This window comes from Lampris incognitus, chromosome 20, assembly GCF_029633865.1.
Source record: "Lampris incognitus isolate fLamInc1 chromosome 20, fLamInc1.hap2, whole genome shotgun sequence".
Taxonomy (NCBI): domain Eukaryota; kingdom Metazoa; phylum Chordata; class Actinopteri; order Lampriformes; family Lampridae; genus Lampris; species Lampris incognitus.
In genome coordinates, this window is record NC_079230.1 from 2,600,632 (window position 1) to 2,625,631 (window position 25,000).

Consider the following 25,000-nt stretch of genomic DNA (forward strand, 5'->3'; position numbering starts at 1 on the left):
CACCCGTTCTGAGAGGAGACACCCGTTACTGAGAGGAGACACCCGTTACTGAGAGGAGAAACCCATAACTGAGAGGAGACACCCGTTCTGAGAGGAGACACCCGTTCTGAGAGGAGACACCCGTTCTGAGAGGAGACACCTGTTACTGAGAGGAGACACCCGTTCTGAGAGGAGACACCCGTTACTGAGAGGAGACACCCGTTACTGAGAGGAGACACCCGTTACTGAGAGGAGACACCCACTACTGAGAGGAGACACCCGTTCTGAGAGGAGACACCCGTTCTGAGAGGAGACACCTGTTACTGAGAGGAGACACCCGTTACTGAGAGGAGAAACCCATAACTGAGAGGAGACACCCGTTACTGAGAGGAGACACCCGTTACTGAGAGGAGAAACCCATAACTGAGAGGAGACACCCGTTACTGAGAGGAGACACCCGTTCTGAGAGGAGACACCCGTTACTGAGAGGAGACACCCGTTCTGAGAGGAGACACCCGTTACTGAGAGGAGACACCCGTTACTGAGAGGAGAAACCCATAACTGAGAGGAGACACCCGTTCTGAGAGGAGACACCCGTTCTGAGAGGAGACACCCGTTCTGAGAGGAGACACCTGTTACTGAGAGGAGACACCCGTTCTGAGAGGAGACACCCGTTACTGAGAGGAGACACCCGTTACTGAGAGGAGACACCCGTTACTGAGAGGAGACACCCACTACTGAGAGGAGACACCCGTTCTGAGAGGAGACACCCACTACTGAGAGGAGACACCCGTTCTGAGAGGAGACACCCGTTCTGAGAGGAGACACCTGTTACTGAGAGGAGACACCCGTTCTGAGAGGAGACACCCGTTACTGAGAGGAGACACCCGTTACTGAGAGGAGACACCCGTTACTGAGAGGAGACACCCGTTCTGAGAGGAGACACCCGTTACTGAGAGGAGACACCCGTTCTGAGAGGAGACACCCGTTCTGAGAGGAGACACCCGTTCTGAGAGGAGACACCCGTTACTGAGAGGAGACACCCGTTCTGAGAGGAGACACCCGTTCTGAGAGGAGACACCCGTTCTGAGAGGAGACACCCGTTCTGAGAGGAGACACCCGTTACTGAGAGGAGACACCCGTTCTGAGAGGAGACACCCGTTCTGAGAGGAGACACCCGTTACTGAGAGGAGACACCCGTTCTGAGAGGAGACACCCGTTCTGAGAGGAGACACCCGTTCTGAGAGGAGACACCCGTTACTGAGAGGAGACACCCGTTACTGAGAGGAGACACCCGTTCTGAGAGGAGACACCCGTTCTGAGAGGAGACACCCGTTCTGAGAGGAGACACCCGTTCTGAGAGGAGACACCCGTTACTGAGAGGAGACACCCGTTCTGAGAGGAGACACCCGTTCTGAGAGGAGACACCCGTTACTGAGAGGAGACACCCGTTCTGAGAGGAGACACCCACTACTGAGAGGAGACACCCGTTCTGAGAGGAGACACCCGTTACTGAGAGGAGACACCCACTACTGAGAGGAGACACCCGTTCTGAGAGGAGACACCCGTTACTGAGAGGAGACACCCGTTCTGAGAGGAGACACCCGTTACTGAGAGGAGACACCCGTTACTGAGAGGAGACACCCGTTACTGAGAGGAGACACCCGTTACTGAGAGGAGACACCCGTTACTGAGAGGAGACACCCGTTACTGAGAGGAGACACCCGTTCTGAGAGGAGACACCCGTTCTGAGAGGAGACACCCGTTCTGAGAGGAGACACCAGTTACTGAGAGGAGACACCCGTTACTGAGAGGAGACACCCGTTACTGAGAGGAGACACCCGTTACTGAGAGGAGACACCCGTTCTGAGAGGAGACACCCACTACTGAGAGGAGACACCCGTTCTGAGAGGAGACACCCGTTCTGAGAGGAGACACCCGTTCTGAGAGGAGACACCAGTTACTGAGAGGAGACACCCGTTACTGAGAGGAGACACCCGTTACTGAGAGGAGACACCCGTTACTGAGAGGAGACACCCGTTCTGAGAGGAGACACCCACTACTGAGAGGAGACACCCGTTCTGAGAGGAGACACCCGTTACTGAGAGGAGACACCCGTTACTGAGAGGAGACACCAGTTACTGAGAGGAGACACCCGTTACTGAGAGGAGACACCCGTTACTGAGAGGAGACACCCGTTACTGAGAGGAGACACCCACTACTGAGAGGAGACACCCGTTACTGAGAGGAGACACCCGTTCTGAGAGGAGACACCCGTTACTGAGAGGAGACACCCGTTACTGAGAGGAGACACCCGTTACTGAGAGGAGACACCCGTTCTGAGAGGAGACACCCGTTACTGAGAGGAGACACCTGTTACTGAGAGGAGACACCCGTTACTGAGAGGAGACACCCGTTACTGAGAGGAGACACCCGTTCTGAGAGGAGACACCCGTTCTGAGAGGAGACACCCCTTTCTGAGAGGAGACACCCGTTACTGAGAGGAGACACCCGTTCTGAGAGGAGACACCCGTTCTGAGAGGAGACACCCGTTACTGAGAGGAGACACCCGTTCTGAGAGGAGACACCCGTTCTGAGAGGAGACACCCCTTTCTGAGAGGAGACACCCGTTCTGAGAGGAGACACCCGTTACTGAGAGGAGACACCCGTTCTGAGAGGAGACACCCCTTTCTGAGAGGAGACACCCGTTCTGAGAGGAGACACCCGTTCTGAGAGGAGACACCCGTTACTGAGAGGAGACACCCGTTACTGAGAGGAGACACCCGTTACTGAGAGGAGACACCAGTTACTGAGAGGAGACACCCGTTACTGAGAGGAGACACCAGTTACTGAGAGGAGACACCAGTTACTGAGAGGAGACACCCGTTACTGAGAGGAGACACCCGTTACTGAGAGGAGACACCCGTTCTGAGAGGAGACACCTGTTACTGAGAGGAGACACCCGTTACTGAGAGGAGACACCCGTTCTGAGAGGAGACACCCGTTCTGAGAGGAGACACCCGTTACTGAGAGGAGACACCCATTACTGAGAGGAGACACCCGTTCTGAGAGGAGACACCCGTTACTGAGAGGAGACACCCACTACTGAGAGGAGACACCCGTTACTGAGAGGAGAGACCCGTTACTGAGAGGAGACACCCGTTCTGAGAGGAGACACCCGTTACTGAGAGGAGAGACCCGTTACTGAGAGGAGACACCCGTTCTGAGAGGAGACACCCGTTACTGAGAGGAGACACCCGTTACTGAGAGGAGACACCCGTTCTGAGAGGAGAGACCCGTTACTGAGAGGAGACACCCGTTACTGAGAGGAGACACCCGTTACTGAGAGGAGACACCCGTTACTGAGAGGAGACACCCGTTACTGAGAGGAGACACCCGTTCTGAGAGGAGACACCTGTTACTGAGAGGAGACACCCGTTACTGAGAGGAGAGACCCGTTACTGAGAGGAGACACCCGTTACTGAGAGGAGACACCCGTTATTGAGAGGAGACACCCGTTACTGAGAGGAGACACCCGTTCTGAGAGGAGACACCCGTTACTGAGAGGAGACACCCGTTACTGAGAGGAGACACCCGTTACTGAGAGGAGACACCCGTTCTGAGAGGAGACACCCGTTCTGAGAGGAGACACCCGTTACTGAGAGGAGACACCCGTTACTGAGAGGAGACACCCGTTACTGAGAGGAGACACCCGTTACTGAGAGGAGACACCCGTTACTGAGAGGAGACACCCGTTCTGAGAGGAGACACCCGTTACTGAGAGGAGACACCCGTTATTGAGAGGAGACACCCGTTACTGAGAGGAGACACCCGTTCTGAGAGGAGACACCCGTTACTGAGAGGAGACACCCGTTACTGAGAGGAGACACCCGTTACTGAGAGGAGACACCCGTTACTGAGAGGAGACACCCGTTACTGAGAGGAGACACCCGTTCTGAGAGGAGACACCCGTTACTGAGAGGAGACACCCGTTACTGAGAGGAGACACCCATAACTGAGAGGAGACACCCGTTACTGAGAGGAGACACCCATTACTGAGAGGAGACACCCATAACTGAGAGGAGACACCCGTTACTGAGAGGAGAAACCCATAACTGAGAGGAGACACCCGTTACTGAGAGGAGACACCCATTACTGAGAGGAGACACCCGTTACTGAGAGGAGACACCCGTTACTGAGAGGAGACACCCATAACTGAGAGGAGACACCCGTTACTGAGAGGAGACACCCGTTACTGAGAGGAGACACCCATTACTGAGAGGAGACACCCGTTACTGAGAGGAGAAACCCATAACTGAGAGGAGACACCCGTTACTGAGAGGAGACACCCATTACTGAGAGGAGACACCCGTTACTGAGAGGAGACACCCGTTACTGAGAGGAGACACCCATTACTGAGAGGAGACACCCGTTACTGAGAGGAGACACCCGTTACTGAGAGGAGAAACCCATAACTGAGAGGAGAAACCCATAACTGAGAGGAGACACCCGTTACTGAGAGGAGACACCCGTTACTGAGAGGAGACACCCGTTACTGAGAGGAGACACCCATAACTGAGAGGAGACACCCGTTCTGAGAGGAGACACCCGTTACTGAGAGGAGAAACCCATAACTGAGAGGAGAAACCCATAACTGAGAGGAGACACCCGTTACTGAGAGGAGACACCCGTTACTGAGAGGAGACACCCGTTACTGAGAGGAGACACCCGTTACTGAGAGGAGACACCCGTTACTGAGAGGAGACACCCGTTCTGAGAGGAGACACCCGTTACTGAGAGGAGACACCCGTTACTGAGAGGAGACACCCGTTCTGAGAGGAGACACCCGTTACTGAGCCGGTGTGACGGCTGTGTGTGACTCGTGCCATCTTACCTTCTCCAAGTTGGAGAAAAACATCGCCTGTCTGGAAGCTGAGCTCAGACGGAAGGACAAGCTCATCCTGGAGTTCTCAACTGTAGCTACTCCTCAGGCTGAACATCTTGATGTCCTAGGCTCCTCTGGCTTCGATATCCGGGACAGGGCCAGCCCGGCCCACTCCCTCGACTGCCCAACTCCGGTATCAGATAACAGCACCACCATCCCCTGGTCTTGCTCCATCACCACAAGAGTTCCAGAGGCTGCTCCTGACCAGAATGAAGATCCTAGAATCATCCTGGGAGCTAAACCCCGTTCCAGTCCTTGTCATGACTCTGCTGAAGGCTGATTTGTCATTGGTGGGGGTAAACAAGGTGGGAAGTGGTCCTATCACTGTCAGTCACCTCAGGAGATTCCACTAAAGAGTAAATTCAACATTCTGGACTTCCCACCTTTGGTATGTCAGTCCCATGTACCGGCAGCTGTCATGCCTGCTCTTCAATCCCTTGCACCCAACCAACCCACACCGGCTGAGCATCGGCATCTGGAGCCAACAACCGGCTTCTTTCTGTCGCCTCCGCACCTGAAGCCAGACTGCTCTCGGGCCTTCCACCCATGGGCAGGGCACAGCTCCACTGCCTGCTCTTCACCACCCCGAGCCACAAGCTTTTTTCCACCTTTTTATTGGGTTTTGCAGGATTACATAACATTTGTGTCAAGAACAGATACAATTCCCTTTTATAGGTGGTGGCACGGTGGTCCAGTGGTTAGTACTGTTCCTCACAGCAAGAAGTAGATGAAGCTCGTTAGCCTGTTGGGTAGTTCATCTAGGAGGAGGACAACTCTGATTTCAGACCCGGGTAGATGAAGCTTGTTAGCCTGTCGGGCAGTTCATCTAGGAGAAGGACAACTGGTCGGGCAGTTCATCTAGGAGAAGGACAACTGGTTGGGCAGTTCATCTAGGAGAAGGGCAACTGGTCGGGCAGTTCATCTAGGAGAAGGACAACTGGTCGGGCAGTTCATCTAGGAGGAGGACAGCTCTGATTTCAGACCCAGGTAGAGGACAACTCTGATTTCAGACCCGGGTAGATGAAGCTTGTTAGTCTGTCGGGCAGTTCATCTAGGAGGAGGACAACTCTGATTTCAGACCTGGGTAGATGAAGCTCGTTAGTCTGTCGGGCAGTTCATCTAGGAGAAGGACAACTGGTTGGGCAGTTCATCTAGGAGGAGGACAACTGGTCGGGCAGTTCATCTAGGAGAAGGACAACTGGTCGGGCAGTTCATCTAGGAGAAGGACAACTGGTCGGGCAGTTCATCTAGGAGGAGGACAACTGGTCGGGCAGTTCATCTAGGAGAAGGACAACTGGTCGGGCAGTTCATCTAGGAGAAGGACAACTGGTCGAGCAGTTCATCTAGGAGAAGGACAACTGGTCGGGCAGTTCATCTAGGAGAAGGACAACTGGTCGGGCAGTTCATCTAGGAGAAGGACAACTGGTCGGGCAGTTCATCTAGGAGGAGGACAACTGGTCGGGCAGTTCATCTAGGAGGAGGACAACTGGTCGGGCAGTTCATCTAGGAGGAGGACAACTGGTCGGGCAGTTCATCTAGGAGGAGGACAACTCGGACAAGAGAGTGGGGTTGATGATGCGCAACTCTTCCTCACTTCAATCATCGCGCAAGTCATCAGTCATCCATCACAGGATGACTAGATGGTCCTCGCCGCTGCGACGGACGAATAACATAAAACATAAGTAGTAGTGGTAGTAGTGATAGTAGCAGTAGTGGTAGTGGTAGCAGTGGTAATAGTAGTTGTAATAGAAGTAGTAGTGGTAATAGTAGTAGTACTGGTGATAGTGGTAGTAGTGGTAGTGGTAGTAGTAGCAGAAGTAATAGTAGTTGTAATAGAAGTAGTAGTGGTAATAATAGTAGTACTGGTGATAGTGGTAGTAGTAGTAGTAGCAGTAATAGTAGTGGTAGTGATAGTGGTAGTAGTAGTAGAAGTAATAGTAGTGGTAATAGCAGTAGTAGTACTAGTGGTAGTAGTAGTGATAGTAGGGGTAGTAGCAGTAGTGGTAGTAGTAGTAGAAGTAATAGTAGTAGTAATAGTAGTAGTGGTAATAGTAGTAGTAGTAGTAGTGGTGATAGTAGTAGTAGTACTAGTGGTAGTAGTAGTGATAGTAGGGGTAGTAGCAGTAGTGGTAGTAGTAGTAGAAGTAATAGTAGTAGTAATAGAAGTAGTAGTGGTAATAGTAGTAGTAATAGTGGTGATAGTAGTAGTAGTAGATTATTTTCAAATTCAGAGATTTTTAAAATTCAAATTCTCTCTCTCTCTCTCTCTCTCTCTCTCTCTCTCTCTCTCTCTCTCTCTCTCTCTCTCTCTCTCTCTCTCTCAGCATGTCTGCTCGCTCTGTTGTTCGGTGTGGTGTGGTCGATCACAGGAAGTGAGTGTCTGCCAGGAGGAAACCTCTTCGGCATTGTCATCCTCTTCATCAGCGCTGTGCTCGGAGGAAAACTGGTCGGAATGATCCAACTGCCAACTTTACCTCCATTCCCCCCCCTGCTCGGTACCCGATGGTTGGATGGATGGATGGTTGCATGGATAGTTGGATGGATGGATGGTTAGATGGATAGTTGGATGGATAGATGGTTGCGTGATGGATGGGTTGTTGGATGGATAGTTGGATGGATATGGATGGTTGGATGGTTAGTTGATGGATGATGGATGGGTTGTTGGATGGACGGTTGGCTGGATGGATGGATGGTTGCGTGATGGATGGATGGTTGGATGGATAGTTGGATGGATATGGATGGTTGGATGGTTAGTTGATGGATGATGGATGGGTTGTTGGATGGACAGTTGGCTGGATGGATAGTTGGATGGATGGATGGTTATATGGATGGTTAGTTGATGGATGATGGATGGGTTGTTGGATGGACGGTTGGCTGGATGGATAGTTGGATGGATGGATGGTTATATGGATGGTTAGTTGATGGATGATGGATGGGTTGTTGGATGGACGGTTGGCTGGATGGATGGATGGATGGTTGGATAGAAGGTTGGATGATGGGGAAGGAATGGTTGGATGGAGATAGGGATGGCCAGATCAATGAATGATGGATGAATGAGTGATAGTTGAGTGGATGGATGGGTAGATGCCTGGCTCCTGCTTTTCCTTCAAATTTCTTTGTGTGTGTGTGTGTGTGTGTGTGTGTGTGTGTGTATGTGTGTGTGTGTGTATGTGTGTGTGTGAGTGTGTGTGTGTGTATGTGTGTGTGTGTGTGAGTGTGTGTGTGTGTGTGTGTGTGTGTGTGTGAGTGTGTGTGTGTGTGTGTGTGTAGGTATGTTGATCGCAGGCCTGGTGTTGCGTAATGTTCCCTATGTGACTGATGCGGTTTATATAAACACACACTGGTCTGCTGCTCTGAGGAACATGGCTCTCTCTATCATCCTAACCAGAGCTGGACTGGGACTGGACCCTTCGGTACTCCAATCACACACACACACACACACACACACACACACACACACACACACACACACACACACACACACACACACACACACACACACACACACAATCAACATTCATTTATGCTCCCTCAATGATACAAATTTCAATGTGATGTCTCACACATGCCTCACGTCATGTGTGTGTGTGTGTGTGTGTGTGTGTGTGTTTGTGTGTGTGTGTGTGTGTGTGTGTGTGTGTGTGTGTGTGTGTGTGTTCTGTCAGGCATTGCGTCGGCTGAAGGCGGTGTGTCTGAGGGTGGCAGTAGGACCCTGCATCGTTGAGGCCTGCATAGTTGCTGTGGTTTCACATTTCCTGCTTGGCCTGCCCTGGGTATGGGGCTTCATACTGGGGTACAACACACACCACACACACACAATCACACACAATTACAAACACACACACAATTACAAACACACACACACACACACACACACACCACACACACAATCACAAACACACACAATCACACACAAACACACACACACACAATCACAAACACACACAATCACACACACACATACTCACAAACACACACACACACACAATCACACACACAAACACACACACAATCACATACACACACACACATACACACACACACACACACACACACACACACACACACAATCACACACACAAACACACACACAATCACATACACACACATACACACACACACACACACACACAATCACAAACACACACAATCACACACACAAACACACACACACAGAGGACTGTGGCGAGACAAACCTGCACTTCTTTTCCAGCTGTTGTAAAAACAAAGAAAATAGAGAACACAATAGAACCATCTCCTCCAGACTGGACCAGAAAATGAAAACAGTAGAATCAGAACCAGCTCGTGATGAAATGAGAGGAGTGACGGGCAGACACACACGACGTGTGTCTCTGTTGTGTCCTGCTGTGTCAGTCTACTCAGCGACCACGGCTCACCTATGCAGATGACGTCACTGTGTTCCAGAGAAGAAACAAAACAGGAGGGAAAACGTGTGTTTAAGAAGATGACGGTACTACGGAGACTGAAGAAGAGCGACGACAACTGGAGAAAGTTTCATCTTCATCACTGAAAACAGCAAAAATGTCCAACATTAACAGCTAACCTAGCTAAACATTAACAGCTAAGCTAGCTAAACATTAACAGCTAACCTAGCTACACATCAACAGCTAACCTAGCTAAACGTCAACAGCTAACCTAGCTAAACGTTAACAGCTAACCTAGCTAGATGTTAACAGCTAACCTAGCTAAACATTAACAACTAACCTAGCTAAACATTAACAGCCAACCTAGCTAAACGTCAACAGTTAACCTTGCTACACGTTAACAGCTAACCTAGCTAAACGTCAACAGCGAACCTAGCTAAACATTAACATCTAAACTAGCTAAACGTCAACAGCTAACCTAGCTAAACATTAACAGCTAACCTAGCTACACATCAACAGCTAACCTAGCTAAACGTCAACAGCTAACCTAGCTAAACATTAACAGCTAAACTAGCTAAACGTCAACAGCTAACCTAGCTAAACATTAACAGCTAACCTAAATACACATCAACAGCTAACCTAGCTAAACGTCAACAGCTAACCTAGCTAAACATTAACAGCTAACCTAGCTACACATCAACAGCTAACCTAGCTAAACGTCAACAGCTAACCTAGCTAAACATTAACAGCTAACCTAGCTAGATGTTAACAGCTAACCTAGCTAAACATTAACAACTAACCTAGCTAAACATTAACAGCCAACCTAGCTAAACGTCAACAGTTAACCTTGCTACACGTTAACAGCTAACCTAGCTAAACGTCAACAGCGAACCTAGCTAAACATTAACATCTAAACTAGCTAAACGTCAACAGCTAACCTAGCTAAACATTAACAGCTAACCTAGCTACACATCAACAGCTAACCTAGCTAAACGTCAACAGCTAACCTAGCTAAACATTAACAGCTAAACTAGCTAAACGTCAACAGCTAACCTAGCTAAACATTAACAGCTAACCTAAATACACATCAACAGCTAACCTAGCTAAACGTCAACAGCTAACCTAGCTAAACATTAACAGCTAACCTAGCTACACATCAACAGCTAACCTAGCTAAACGTCAACAGCTAACCTAGCTAAACATTAACAGCTAACCTAGCTAGATGTTAACAGCTAACCTAGCTAAACATTAACAACTAACCTAGCTAAACATTAACAGCTAACCTAGCTAAACGTCAACAGTTAACCTTGCTACACGTTAACAGCTAACCTAGCTAAACGTCAACAGCGAACCTAGCTAAACATTAACATCTAAACTAGCTAAACGTCAACAGCTAACCTAGCTAAACATTAACAGCTAACCTAGCTACACATCAACAGCTAACCTAGCTAAACGTCAACAGCTAACCTAGCTAAACATTAACAGCTAACCTAGCTAAACGTTAACAGCTAACCTAGCTAGATGTTAACAGCTAACCTAGCTAAACACAGAGACAACCAGCTAACAGCGAAACAGTCAGGGCTGAAGAAACAAAAAAGGTCAAATGGGGCATCCGGGTGGCGTAGCGGTCTATTCCGTTGCCTACTAACATGGGAATCACCGGTTCGAATCCCCGTATTACCCCTGGCTTGGTCGGGCGTCCCTATAGACACAATTGGCTGTGTCTGTGGGTGGGAAGCCGGATGTGGGTATGTGCCCTGGTCGCTGCAATAGCGCCTCCTCTGGTTGGTCGGGGCGCCTGTTCGGGAGGAGGGGGACCTGGGGGGAATAGCGTGATCCTTCCACGCGCTACGTCCCCCTGGTGAAACTCCTCACTGTCAGGTGAAAAGAAGCGGCTGGTGACTCCACGTGTATGGGAGGAGGCATGTCGTAGTCTGCACTCCTCCCCGGATCAGCAGAGGGGGTGGAGCAGAGACCGGGACGGCTCAGAGGGGGTGGAGCAGAGACCGGGACGGCTCGGGAGAGGGGGGTATTTGGCCAAGTACATATGGGGAGAAAAAGGGGGGGGGGGTCCACAAGAAAAGAAAAGCAGAAAACACCATCTGCTTTAAAACTGTCTGAGCTAGCATGTGTTAGCGCAGAGACAGAATAGCTAGCTAACAGAAACAACACGCTGCTGTGTGCTAACGGTCAGACAATATAAAACAGCTCCTCCTTCCTCACAAAACACACTCATGTACAGAAAACACCACACGTAAACCTACTAACACACACTGTGTTGCCAGGAGGAACTCTGTGGCTCTGTGTCTCTGCAGCTTTGTTTTGGCGGCCGTGTCTCCAGCGGTGGTGGTCCCCTCCATGTTGCTGTTACAGAGGGAGGGTTTCGGTGTGGACAAAGGCATTCCAACCCTCCTGATGGCTGCCGGCAGTTTTGATGACGTCCTGGCAATCACTGGCTTCTCCACCTGCCTGGGGATCGCCTTCTCTACTGGTAACACACACACACACACACACACACACACACACACACACACACACACACAGACCCTGCATCGTTGAGGCCTGCATAGGTGCTGTGGTTTCACATTTCCTGCTAGGCCTGCCCGGGGTATGGGGCTTCATACTTGTGTAGAACACCCGTGTTACCTGCGGCTCGGTCGGGCGTCCCTACAGACACAATTGGCCGTGTCTGCGGGTGGGAAGCCGGATGTGGGTATGTGTCCTGGTCATTGCACTAGCGCCTCAGCCGGGATGCGAACCCGGGTCTCCTGCACCACGGGCGACTATGTTAACCAGTCGACTAAAGGGTCCGACTCATTAGGCAACGGGCTAGTGAGTCTAGTCATGCCTGATCGTTACATCGTCCCCAAAGGAGGGGGTAGTGTAAGGATCCCAGAAGTGTAGACTTGCTAGCCCGTTGGCTAACGGGTCAGACCCTTTAGTCGACTGGTTAGCGCAGTCGCCTGTGGTGCGGGAGATCCGGCTTCGCCTCCCAGCTGCAGTGGTTCCCGACTGCCCCCTGAATTCGCTCCAGTATGTTTTGTGCATGGGCGTTAAGACTCACCATAGCAGTATGGCTACATCAAGCTACCTGAGGTCTCCCAGTCACCTTAGTGAGATCCTAGACCACGAGTGTATTTCTGGCACATCCCACCATTGCTCCTCCCATGCACTTTAAGGTATCTCTGGTAGGACTACGGTTATCTTACCACCTGTGTACATGTAACTGGTGGGTATATGTTAGCTTAGCACTGGTGGGGAGGCTACATGTGGTATTTACTTCTGCTCTCTGGTCTGGGCTTATGTGTTAGTTCAGAATGATTGTCACTGTATGTGTGTGTGTGTGTGTGTGTGTGTGTGTGTGTGTGTTTCAGGGTCAACGTGGATGAACCTGTTGAAGGGTTTACTGGAGGTGGTCGGGGGAATGGTGGCAGGGCTGATCCTGGGCCTGTTCATATGGTGCTTCCCCAGCAAAGACCAGGTATCACTGCATCCATCCATCCGTCCATCCGTCCATCCGTCCATCCGTCCATCCGTCCATCCATCCATCCATTCAAATCTCCCTGTCTCTGTCCCTGCTGTAGGAGGATGTGGTTGTGCGGAGGTCAGTCATGTTGTTGGGTCTCTCAGTCTTTGCTGTGTTCTTCAGTCATGTGGTTGGTTTTGCTGGTGCAGGAGGTCTCTGTACGCTGGTCATGGCCTTCCTCGCTGCTCTTGGCTGGGGATCAGACAAGGTGAATACACACACCAGTCACACAAGTTAAAAACCTGTCACACCAGTCACATATCAATAAGACACAAGTTACAACCAGTCACACACCTGGTACACACTCGTTACACAGTAATAACACACTAGTCCCACACCAGTCACAGTCAAAATGAAGCCAGTGAAACCAGTCACAGTCAAAATGAAGCCAGTGAAACCAGTAACAGTCAAAGCACTGAGTCTGGGTGAGGTTTTAGCCACATCATGGTGGATTGGTGCAGCATCAGCAGTAATGTGGTTTTTGTACTGGACCATTGTGGTGAAGAGGGAGCTGAGCCGGAAGACAAAGCTCTCAGTGTACCAGTCAGTCTTGGTTCCAACCCTCATCTATGGTCCTGAGCTTTGGGTGGTGATGAAAGGGTGAGATGGTGGATACAAGCGGCTGAAATGAGTTTCCTCCGTCGGGTGTCAGGGCTCAGCCTTAGAGATAGGGTGAGGAGCTCGGACACCCGGAGGGAGCTCGGAGTAGAGCCGCTGCTCCTTCACATCGGAAGGAGTCAGTTGAGGTGGTTCGGGAATCTGATCAGGATGCCTCCTGGACCTTCCTTCGGAGGTTTACCAGGCACGGCCTGCTGGGAGGAGACCCCGGGGTAGACCCAGAACTCACTGGAGGGACTACATGTCCAATCTGGCCTGGAGGGATGTCTGGAGTGCCCTACTTCCAGAACTGTACTGATTCATAAAGTCTGGAATGTGTGTGTGTGTGTGTGTGTGTGTGTGTGTGTGTGTGTGTGTGTGTGTGTGTGTGTGTGTGTGTGAAGGCTCCTGTTGCTGCCATGGTGGGGCGGTCATGGGACGTCTTCCAGCCTCTCCTCTTTGGTTTGATTGGAGCAGAGATCACCATCACCACACTGAACCCCAACACTGTGGGTAAGACACACACACACACACACACACACACACACACACACACACACACACACACACACACACACACACACACAGGACTTACGGTGTGTTTGTGTGGTTGTGAGCAGCAGGAGCAGCACAGTGTGGTGTTGCTGGTCGGATAAAGATTACCTCCCCAGAACCTTTCAGTCTCCTGTGAAGGACTCGGTCATGGCCATGTGTGCTCCCATTTCACTTAAACTGTAAGCTGTCGGGGCGGCACGGTGGCACAGTGGTTAGCATGGTCACCTCACAGCAAGAAGGTCCTGGGTTCGAGCCCCGGGGTAGTCCAACCTTGGGGGTCGTCCCGGGTCGTCCTCTGTGTGGAGTCTGCATGTTCTCCCCGTGTCTGGGTGGGTTTCCTCCGGGTGCTCCGGTTTCCTCCCACAGTCCAAAGACCTGTAGGTCAGGTGACTCAGCCATACTAAGTTGTCCCTAGGTGTGTGTGTGTGTGTGTGTGTGTGTGTGTGTGTGTGTGTGTGTGTGTGTGTGTGTGTGTGTGTGGGCCCTGTGATGGCCTGGCAGCCTGTCCAGGGTGTCTCCCCGCCTGCCGCCCAATGACTGCTGGGATAGGCTCCAGCATCCCGTGACCCGAATTCAGACAAGCAGCTTGGATAATGGCTGGATGGATGGAAGCTGTCGGTCTGTAGAGCACACATAGTGAGCTGTGTGTGTGTGTGTGTGTGTGTGTGTGTGTGTCCAGGTTTAGGTGTGGCGTGTATCACTCTGGGTCTGGTGGTCCGTCTGCTGGTGACCTTCCTGCTGGTGCACTATGGAGGATTTAACCTGAAAGAGAAGCTCTTCATATCTGTGGCCTGGCTGCCGAAAGCCACCGTCCAGGTCTGTGTGTGTGTGTGTGTGTGTGTGTCTGTGTGTGTGTGTGTGTGTGTGTTTCGCCGATAGGGGGGGCTAGATTAAGACAGTATATCAGTTTTGTGGTCTAAAGTTTCGGCATACCTGAGATATGACCTGTCAAATCATAGTACATACTGCATTCATTCACATCTATGGCTACATGACAGCAGAGTGTAGTTTCGCCTTTTCGCCACAGGAGGGCAACATGGGACAAGAGACATTTGTGCGGCTTGTGAGGATGATGAGTCCTCCTGTTCTGTCATGTTCTTCATCGCTGAGAGACGACCCGTCAAGTCATATTATACTGCATTCCTTCACATCTATGGATATTTAAGTAGTGTTGCTTCTGGGCCACACGAGTACGACATGAGACCAAAGCTTGAAGCTGGAAATTTGTGAAGTTTGTGAAGATAAATCCTGCTGTTCTGTCTTAATCTGTCTCCCCCTGCATGTACCACAAAATTGGTGAAAATCTGGTCAAGTCCAAGTCTACAGCCAAGAAAGCATAAAGGGTGTTGCTTTTGGCTGGAAATGAGAAATTTCTCCAATCTTCACCAAATCGTCAACACCGGTAGAGGGGGCCCAGACTAAGACAGTACCTCAGTTCTGTGGTCTAGTTTCGTCATTGCTGTGATAGGACCTGTCAAATCATAGTACATACTCCATCCATTCACATCTATACAATACAATACAAACTGTAATAAGTCTGTCTGTCTGTCTGTCTGTCTGTCTGTCTGTCTGTCTGTCTGTCTGTGTGTGTGTGTGTCTGTGTGTGTGTGTGTGTGTGTGTGTGTGTGTGTGTGTGTGTGTGTGTGTCTGCAGGCAGCCATAGGTTCTAAAGCTCTGGACATGGCGCGGGAGGAGGGGGATAATGTGTTGATTCAGTATGGACTGGACGTGCTAACGCTAGCTGTGTTAGCCATCCTCATTACTGCGCCTGTAGGAGCCCTGGGCATCGGGCTAACAGGACCCCGGCTGTTACAGAGACAGGTCAAAGGTCAGCAGTACACAAACACACACACACACACACACACACACACACAGAAATACAAGCAAGCTGGATAGACAGGAAGACAGACAGACGGATGTGCAGACAGGCAGATAGATGATCTTAACTGATAGTCTTTATCTCCTACGGCAGATGATTCGGAGGGCGGGGCCAGCTCTCAGAGCAGTGACGTGATTGGCCAAGAGAAAGACTCTGTGCTCTATGAGAGCAAACTATGAAGCTTCTGACTGGACCAGGAGATGGAGGCCATATGTTTTATTTTATCAGTACTGCTGGATATATTGTACTCTGTAGTTCTTATCAGTACTGGCGGATATATTGTACCCTGCAGTTCTTATCAGTACTTCTGGATATATTGTACCCTGTAGTTCTTATCAGTACTTCTGGATGTATTGTACCCTGTAGTTCTTATCAGTACTGCTGGATATATTGTACCCTGTAGTTCATATCAGTACTTCTGGATGTATTGTACCCTGTAGTTCTTATCAGTACTGGTGGATATATTGTACTCTGTAGTTCTTATCAGTACTGCTGGATGTATTGTACCCTGTAGTTATTATCAGTACTGCTGGATATATTGTGCCCTGTAGTTCTCATCAGTACTGCTGGATATATTGTACCCTGTAGTTCTTATCAGTACTGCTGGATATATTGTACCCTGTAGTTCTTATCAGTACTTCTGGATATATTGTACCCTGTAGTTCTTATCAGTACTGCTGGATATATTGTACCCTGTAGTTCTTATCAGTACTTCTGGATATATTGTACCCTGTAGTTCTCATCAGTACTGCTGGATATATTGTACCCTGTAGTTCTTATCAGTACTTCTGGATATATTGTACCCTGTAGTTCTTATCAGTACTGGTGGATATATTGTACCCTGTAGTTCTTATCAGTACTGGTGGATATATTGTACCCTGTAGTTCTTATCAGTACTTCTGGATATATTGTACCCTGTAGTTCTTATCAGTACTTCTGGATATATTGTACCCTGTAGTTCTCATCAGTACTGCTGGATATATTGTACCCTGTAGTTATTATCAGTACTGGTGGATATATTGTACCCTGTAGTTCTTATCAGTACTGGTGGATATATTGTACCCTGTAGTTCTTATCAGTACTTCTGGATATATTGTACCCTGTAGTTCTTATCAGTACTGCTGGATATATTGTACCCTGTAGTTCTTATCAGTACTGCTGGATATATTGTACCCTGTAGTTCTTATCAGTACTTCTGGATATATTGTACCCTGTAGTTATTATCAGTACTGCTGGATATATTGTACCCTGTAGTTCTCATCAGTACTGCTGGATATATTGTACCCTGTAGTTCTCATCAGTACTGCTGGATATATTGTACCCTGTAGTTCTTATCAGTACTGGTGGATATATTGTACCCTGTAGTTCTTATCAGTACTGCTGGATATATTGTACCCTGTAGTTCTTATCAGTACTGCTGGATATATTGTACCCTGTAGTTCTCATCAGTACTGCTGGATATATTGTACCCTGTAGTTCTTATCAGTACTGCTGGATATATTGTACCCTGTAGTTCTTATCAGTACTGGTGGATATATTGTACCCTGTAGTTCTTATCAGTACTTCTGGATATATTGTACGCTGTAGTTCTTATCAGTACTTCTGGATATATTGTATGCTGTAGTTCTTATCAGTACTTCTGGATATATTGTACACTGTAGTTCTTATCAGTACTTCTGGATATATTGTACCCTGTAGTTCTTATCAGTACTGGTGGATATATTGTACCCTGTAGTTCTTATCGGTACTTCTGGATATATTGTACCCTGTAGTTCTTATCTGTACTGGTGGATATATTGTACCCTGTAGTTCTTATCTGTACTGGTGGATATATTGTACCCTGTAGTTGTTATCAGTACGGGTGGATATATTGTACCCTGTAGTTCTTATCAGTACTGGTGGATATATTGTACCCTGTAGTTCTTATCGGTACTGGTGGATATATTGTACCCTGTAGTTCTTATCGGTACTTCTGGATATATTGTACGCTGTAGTTCTTATCAGTACTTCTGGATATATTGTACCCTGTAGTTCTTATCAGTACTGGTGGATATATTGTACCCTGTAGTTCTTATCAGTACTGCTGGATATATTGTACCCTGTAGCTCTTATCAGTACTGGTGGATATATTGTACCCTGTAGTTCTTATCAGTACTGCTGGATATATTGTACCCTGTAGTTCTTATCAGTACTTCTGGATATATTGTACACTGTAGTTTTTATCAGTACTGGTGGATATATTGTACCCTGTAGTTCTTATCAGTACTGGTGGATATATTGCACCCTGTAGTTCTTATCTGTACTGGTGGATATATTGTACCCTGTAGTTCTTACCGGTACTGGTGGATATATTGTACCCTGTAGTTATTATCAGTACTTCTGGATATATTGTACACTGTAGTTTTTATCAGTACTGGTGGATATATTGTACCCTGTAGTTCTTATCGGTACTGGTGGATATATTATACCCTGTAGTTCTTACCAGTACTGGTGGATATACTGTACCCTGTAGTTATTATCAGTACTGCTGGATATATTGTACCCTGTAGTTCTTATCAGTACTGGTGGATATATTGTACCCTGTAGTTCTTATCAGTACTGGTGGATATATTGTACCTTGTAGTTATTATCAGTACTTCTGGATATATTGTACCCTGTAGTTCTTATCAGTACTGCTGGATATATTGTACCCTGTAGTTATTATCAGTACTGGTGGATATATTGTACCCTGTAGTTCTTATCAGTACTGCTGGATATATTGCACCCTGTAGCTCTTATCAGTACTGGTGGATATATTGTACCCTGTAGTTCTTATCAGTACTGCTGGATATATTGTACCCTGTAGTTCTTATCAGTACTTCTGGATATATTGTACACTGTAGTTTTTATCAGTACTGGTGGATATATTGTACCCTGTAGTTCTTATCAGTACTGGTGGATATATTGCACCCTGTAGTTCTTACCGGTACTGGTGGATATATTGTACCCTGTAGTTATTATCAGTACTGGTGGATATATTGTACCCTGTAGTTCTTATCAGTACTTCTGGATATATTGTACACTGTAGTTTTTATCAGTACTGGTGGATATATTGTACCCTGTAGTTCTTATCAGTACTGGTGGATATATTGTACCCTGTAGTTCTTACCGGTACTGGTGGATATATTGTACCCTGTAGTTCTTATCAGTACTTCTGGATATATTGTACACTGTAGTTTTTATCGGTACTGGTGGATATATTGTACCCTGTAGTTCTTATCGGTACTGGTGGATATATTATACCCTGTAGTTCTTATCAGTACTGCTGGATATATTGTACCCTGTAGTTCTTATCAGTACTGCTGGATATATTGTACCCTGTAGTTCTTATCAGTACTGCTGGATATATTGTACCCTGTAGTTCTTATCAGTACTGCTGGATATATTGTACCCTGTAGTTCTTATCAGTACTGCTGGATATATTGTACCCTGTAGTTCTTATCAGTACTGCTGGATATATTGTACCCTGTAGTTCTTATCAGTACTGCTGGATATATTGTATCCTGTAGTTCTTATCAGTACTTCTGGATATATTGTACACTGTAGTTTTTATCAGTACTGGTGGATATATTGTACCCTGTAGTTCTTATCAGTACTGCTGGATATATTGTACACTGTAGTTTTTATCGGTACTGGTGGATATATTGTACCCTGTAGTTCTTATCGGTACTGGTGGATATATTGTACCCTGTAGTTCTTATCAGTACTGCTGGATATATTGTATCCTGTAGTTCTTATCAGTACTGCTGGATATATTGTACCCTGTAGTTCTTATCAGTACTGCTGGATATATTGTATCCTGTAGTTCTTATGGATAAACTGGTGGATAAACGGTGTTTGCTGAAGCTCCTGAATGAAACACAAGCAGCAGATCGTCATGGTGACGTTAGAGTTGTACTGTAACTCACAGTGTTCTGCTGTAGCCAAATCATTGATGTGTTGCAACAGAACGGTGATTCATTAATATCTCTCTGGATTATAAACGACCCCAATAAAACGTTACAAATGGAAACAGTCACACGAGAGTCTTTTGTATGAACGTTTTTATTGTTGAATCAGGGTGCTTTCAAGTATCTACAGGTCATCATCACATAAAACACACTCAGCTCCTCCAGGAGGACCACACGAGGGCCCCGCTGCTCCTCCAGGAGGACCACAGGAGGGCCCCACTGCTCCTCCAGGAGGACTACACGAGGGCCCCGCTGCTCCTCCAGGAGGACCACACGAGGGCCCCACTGCTCCTCCAGGAGGACCACACGAGGGCCCCACTGCTCCTCCAGGAGGACCACACGAGGGCCCCACTGCTCCTCCAGGAGGACCACACGAGGGCCCCACTGCTCCTCCAGGAGGACCACACGAGGGCCCCACTGCTCCGACTGGGAAACAGTAAGATAACTGACTGACTGATTGTCAAGGCTGTTACTGCTCCGGGTGGGGGGGGGGGGATCAGTGTTTGTGCTTGGGTGTGGGGGGGGGAATCAGTGGGTGTGGGGGGGGAATCAGTGGGTGTGGGGGGGGGGGGATCAGTGGGTGTGGGGGGGGAATCAGTGGGTGTGGGGGGGATCAGTGTGTGGGTGTATGGGGATCAGCAGTGTCCTTCAGCTTTTACTCGCAGGATGTCACACAAACCAGGATGCTGCTGGAGAACCTGAGGTACACACACACACACACACACACACACACACACACATACACACACAAGTATGAAACTTTTCCACCTGACAAATCATCCATCCATCACCCATCCATCATCCATCCATCATCCGTCCATCATCCAAACTGCTCATCCTGCTCTCAGGGTTGCGGTGATGCTGGAGCCTTTCCCAGCAGTCACTGGGCGGCAGGCGGGGAGACACCCTGGACAGGCTGCCAGACCAACACACACACACAGGCCAACACACACAGGCCATCACACACAGGCCAACACACACAGGCCATCACACACAGGCCAACACACAGGCCATCACACACAGGCCATCACACACAGGCCATCACACACAGGCCAACACACACAGGCCATCACACACAGGCCAACACACACAGGCCATCACACACAGGCCATCACACACAGGCCATCACACACAGGCCAACACACACAGGCCATCACACACAGGCCATCACACACAGGCCATCACACACAGGCCAACACACACAGGCCATCACAGGGCCCTGACAATTCATCTGGGACTCATTTCCACTAAGTCTGCAGACATGCTTTCATCAACAGCAGCAAACACAAAGACCTACCAGGACTACAAATACAGCACCTACCAGGACTACGAGGACATCACTTACCAGGACTACAAATACATCACCTACCAGGACTACAAATACAGCACCTACCAGGACTACAAATACAGCACCTACCAGGACTACAAATACAGCATCTACCAGGACTACAAATACAGCACCTACCAGGACTACAAATACATCACCTACCAGGACTACAAATACAGCACCTACCAGGACTACAAATACAGCACCTACCAGGACTACAAATACATCACCTACCAGGACTACAAATACATCACCTACCAGGACTACAAATATATCACCTACCAGGACTACAAATACATCACCTACCAGGACTACAAATACATCACCTACCAGGACTACAAATACATCACCTACCAGGACTACAAATACATCACCTACCAGGACTACAAATACATCACCTACCAGGACTACAAATACATCACCTACCAGGACTACAAATACATCACCTACCAGGACTACAAATACAGCACCTACCAGGACTACAAATACAGCACCTGCCAGGACTACAAATATATCACCTACCAGGACTACAAATACATCACCTGCCAGGACTACAAATATATCACCTACCAGGACTACAAATACATCACCTACCAGGACTACGAGGACATCACCTACCAGGACTACGAATATATCACCTACCAGGACTATGAATACAGCACCTACCAGGACTACAAATACATCACCTACCAGGACTACAAATACATCACCTACCAGGACTACAAATACATCACCTACCAGGACATCACCTACCAGGACTACGAATATATCACCTACCAGGACTATGAATACAGCACCTACCAGGACTACAAATACATCACCTACCAGGACTACAAATACATCACCTACCAGGACTACAAATACATCACCTACCAGGACATCACCTACCAGGACTACGAATATATCACCTACCAGGACTATGAATACAGCACCTACCAGGACTACAAATACATCACCTACCAGGACTACAAATATATCACCTACCAGGACTACGAGGACATCACCTACCAGGACTACGAATACAGCACCTACCAGGACTACGAATACATCATCTACCAGGACTACGAGGACATCACCTACCAGGACTATGAATACAGCACCTACCAGGACTACAAGGACATCACCTACCAGGACTACGAGGACATCACCTACCAGGACTACAAATGCTCTTGCCACCAGTAAATACAGACACTGACAGTAACAGTGAGCTATGCTGCATTCAGCAGAACTCAGACCGTGTTAAAAGAAGACCTGAGTGGTTCGTTGAAGTTGGAGGAGTTCCAGGTGGGGAACTCGGGTTTCATATCGGAGCTGCAGTTTATCTGACTTGGACAGGGGCGACGTCACAGCAGGAAGTTGTTAAACAAAGAAGCCGCATGCTTGCAAACTGAAGACCAAGATAAACACGCTGCTTACAGAAAGTAACCCAGTCATAACAGCAGTGCTGTGATAGGAACGCCTCCCCGCAGCCTTCCACGCTTCTTTGTTTGGCCTCCTGACTGAATGTGTGATGGCGTATGATGGTGTGATGGCGTGATGTGAACGGGTGATGGTGGGGTGGGGGGATGGTGGGAAGGTGGGGTGGGGGGAAGGTGGGATGGGGGAAGTCGGAAAATTCCAACTGAAATATTCGAGTTGTCTTGAAAGCAACAATAAATCCAGTTCACCTGAGAAGAGACAGACAGTTAAACTGGCTCAGTTTACCCGTCTGTCTCTTTTCAGTTTACCTGTCTGTCTCTGCTCAGGTGAACCGTCTGTCTCTGCTCAGTTTACCCGTCTGTCTCTTTTCAGTTTACCCGTCTGTCTCTGCTCAGTTTACCCATCTGTCTCTTTTCAGTTTACCCGTCTGTCTCTGCTCAGGTGAACTGTCTGTCTCTGCTCAGTTTACCTGTCTGTCTCTGCTCAGTTTACCTGTCTGTCTCTGCTCAGTTTACCTGTCTGTCTCTGCTCAGGTGAACTGTCTGTCTCTGTTCTGTTAAACTTCTGTCTCTGCTCAGTTTACCTGTCTGTCTCTGCTCAGGTGAACTGTCTGTCTCTGCTCAGTTTACCTGTCTGTCTCTGCTCAGTTTACCTGTCTGTCTCTTTTCAGTTTACCCAGCTGTCTCTTTTCAGTTTACCTGTCTGTCTCTGCTCAGTTTAACTGTCTGTCTCTGCTCAGGTGAACTGTCTGTCTCTGCTCAGGTGAACTATCTGTCTCAGCTCAGTTTACCTGTCTGTCTCTGTTCTGTCTTTGGGGCTTTAAACAGTGGGAACACAGTCTGTGGCCAGAACAAGCTGAGGGAGTTGAGACGGTAACCGGGTCTTTACAGGTCTTGGGGTTAAGTACAGGAGTAGTACCTTTCCTAGATGGCCTTTCACAACGTGCTGGATATAGAGAGCACAAAATACAGTCTCTCCAGGGCGTCCGGGGGGCGTAGCGGTCTATTCTGTTGCCTACCAACACAGGGATCGCCGGTTCGAATCCCTGTGTCACCTCTGGCTTGGTCGGGCGTCCCTACAGACACAATTGGCTGTGTCTGTGGGTGGGAAGCCGGATGTGGGTATGTGTCCTAGACGCTGCACTAGCGCCTCCTCTGGTCAGTCAGGGTGCCTGTTCGGGGGAACTGAGGGGAACAGCGTGATCCTCCCACGCGCTACATCCCCCTGGTGAAACTCTTCACTGTCAGGTGAAAAGAAGCGGCTGGTGACTCCACATGTATTGGAGGAGGCATGTGGTAGTCTGCAGCCTCCCCGGATCAGCAGAGGGGGTGGAGCAGAGACCGGGACGGCTCAGAAGAGTGGCGTGATTGGTCGGGTACAACTGGGGACAAAAAGGGGGAAAAATCCAAAAAAACAAGAAAAGAAAACCCTGAGAGCAGGAGGAGCGGTTCAGATAATGGATGGATGGATATATATAGTATATACAGCCTCTCTCTATATATATACAGCCTCTCTATATATATACACACAGCCTCTCCATATATATACAGCCTCTCCATATATATACAGCCTCTCTCTCTCTCTATATATATACAGCCTCTCCATATATATATACAGCCTCTCCATATATATACACACAGCCTCTCCATATATATATACAGCCTCTCCATATATATACACACAGCCTCTCCATATATATACAGCCTCTCCATATATATACACACAGCCTCTCCATATATATACAGCCTCTCCATATATATACAGCCTCTCCATATATATACACACAGCCTCTCCATATATATATACAGCCTCTCCATATATATACACACAGCCTCTCCATATATATACAGCCTCTCCATATATATACACACAGCCTCTCCATATATATACAGCCTCTCCATATATATACAGCCTCTCTCTTTCTATATATATACACACAGCCTCTCTCTCTATATATACACACAGCCTCTCCATATATATACAGCCTCTCTCTATATATATACAGCCTCTCCACATATATATATATCCTCTCCATATACACACAGCCTCTCCATGTATATATATATCCTCTCCATATATATACAGCCTCTCTATATATATATATATATACACACAGCCTCTCCATATATATACAGCCTCTAGATATATATATATATATATATATATATATATATATATATATATACATATACAGCCTCTCCATATATGTATATATACAGCCTCTCCATATATATACAGCCTCTCCATATATATATATATCCTCTCCATATATATACAGCCTCTCTATATACATACAGCCTCTCCATATATGTGTATATACAGCCTCTCCATATATATACACAGCCTCTCCATATATGTGTATATACAGCCTCTCCATATATATATATACAGCCTCTCCA

At 48.1% G+C, this 25,000-nt stretch overlaps 2 protein-coding genes across 2 annotated transcripts in view; one reads left to right on the plus strand and one right to left on the minus strand.

The window, feature by feature from the left end:
* The first annotated feature begins 7,361 nt into the window (after positions 1–7,361).
* On the plus strand, positions 7,362–20,308 carry LOC130130920 (sodium/hydrogen exchanger 9B2). The gene is made up of 11 exons (XM_056300786.1): positions 7,362–7,419; positions 8,195–8,337; positions 8,590–8,717; positions 11,625–11,800; positions 12,684–12,790; positions 12,894–13,043; positions 13,837–13,945; positions 14,667–14,803; positions 15,641–15,815; positions 15,960–16,034; positions 19,965–20,308. The coding sequence occupies exons 1-11, from the start codon at positions 7,377–7,379 to the stop codon at positions 20,306–20,308; spliced, it is 1,587 nt and encodes a 528-aa protein (XP_056156761.1). The 5' UTR covers positions 7,362–7,376.
* Positions 20,309–20,462: 154 nt separating this feature from the next.
* Positions 20,463–25,000, minus strand: part of LOC130130921 (F-box only protein 41-like) — a 65,713-nt gene continuing 61,175 nt past the window's right edge. Inside the window, exon 19 of the mRNA XM_056300787.1 lies at positions 20,463–20,553. Within this exon, the coding sequence (XP_056156762.1) occupies positions 20,491–20,553 (63 nt within the window). The 3' untranslated portion in view covers positions 20,463–20,490. The remainder of the gene's footprint in view (positions 20,554–25,000) is intronic.

What these genes read in the sequence shown, in the direction of transcription:
- LOC130130920 (XM_056300786.1), top strand. Translation starts at nt 7,377, where the DNA reads ATGATCCAACTGCCAACTTTACCTCCATTCCCCCCCCTGCTCG. An exon ending in GGGGATCGCCTTCTCTACTG is followed by an intron (nt 11,801 to 12,683) that starts GTAACACACACA and finishes TGTGTGTTTCAG; the next exon opens with GGTCAACGTGGATGAACCTG. An exon ending in GTTACAGAGACAGGTCAAAG is followed by an intron (nt 15,816 to 15,959) that starts GTCAGCAGTACA and finishes CTCCTACGGCAG; the next exon opens with ATGATTCGGAGGGCGGGGCC.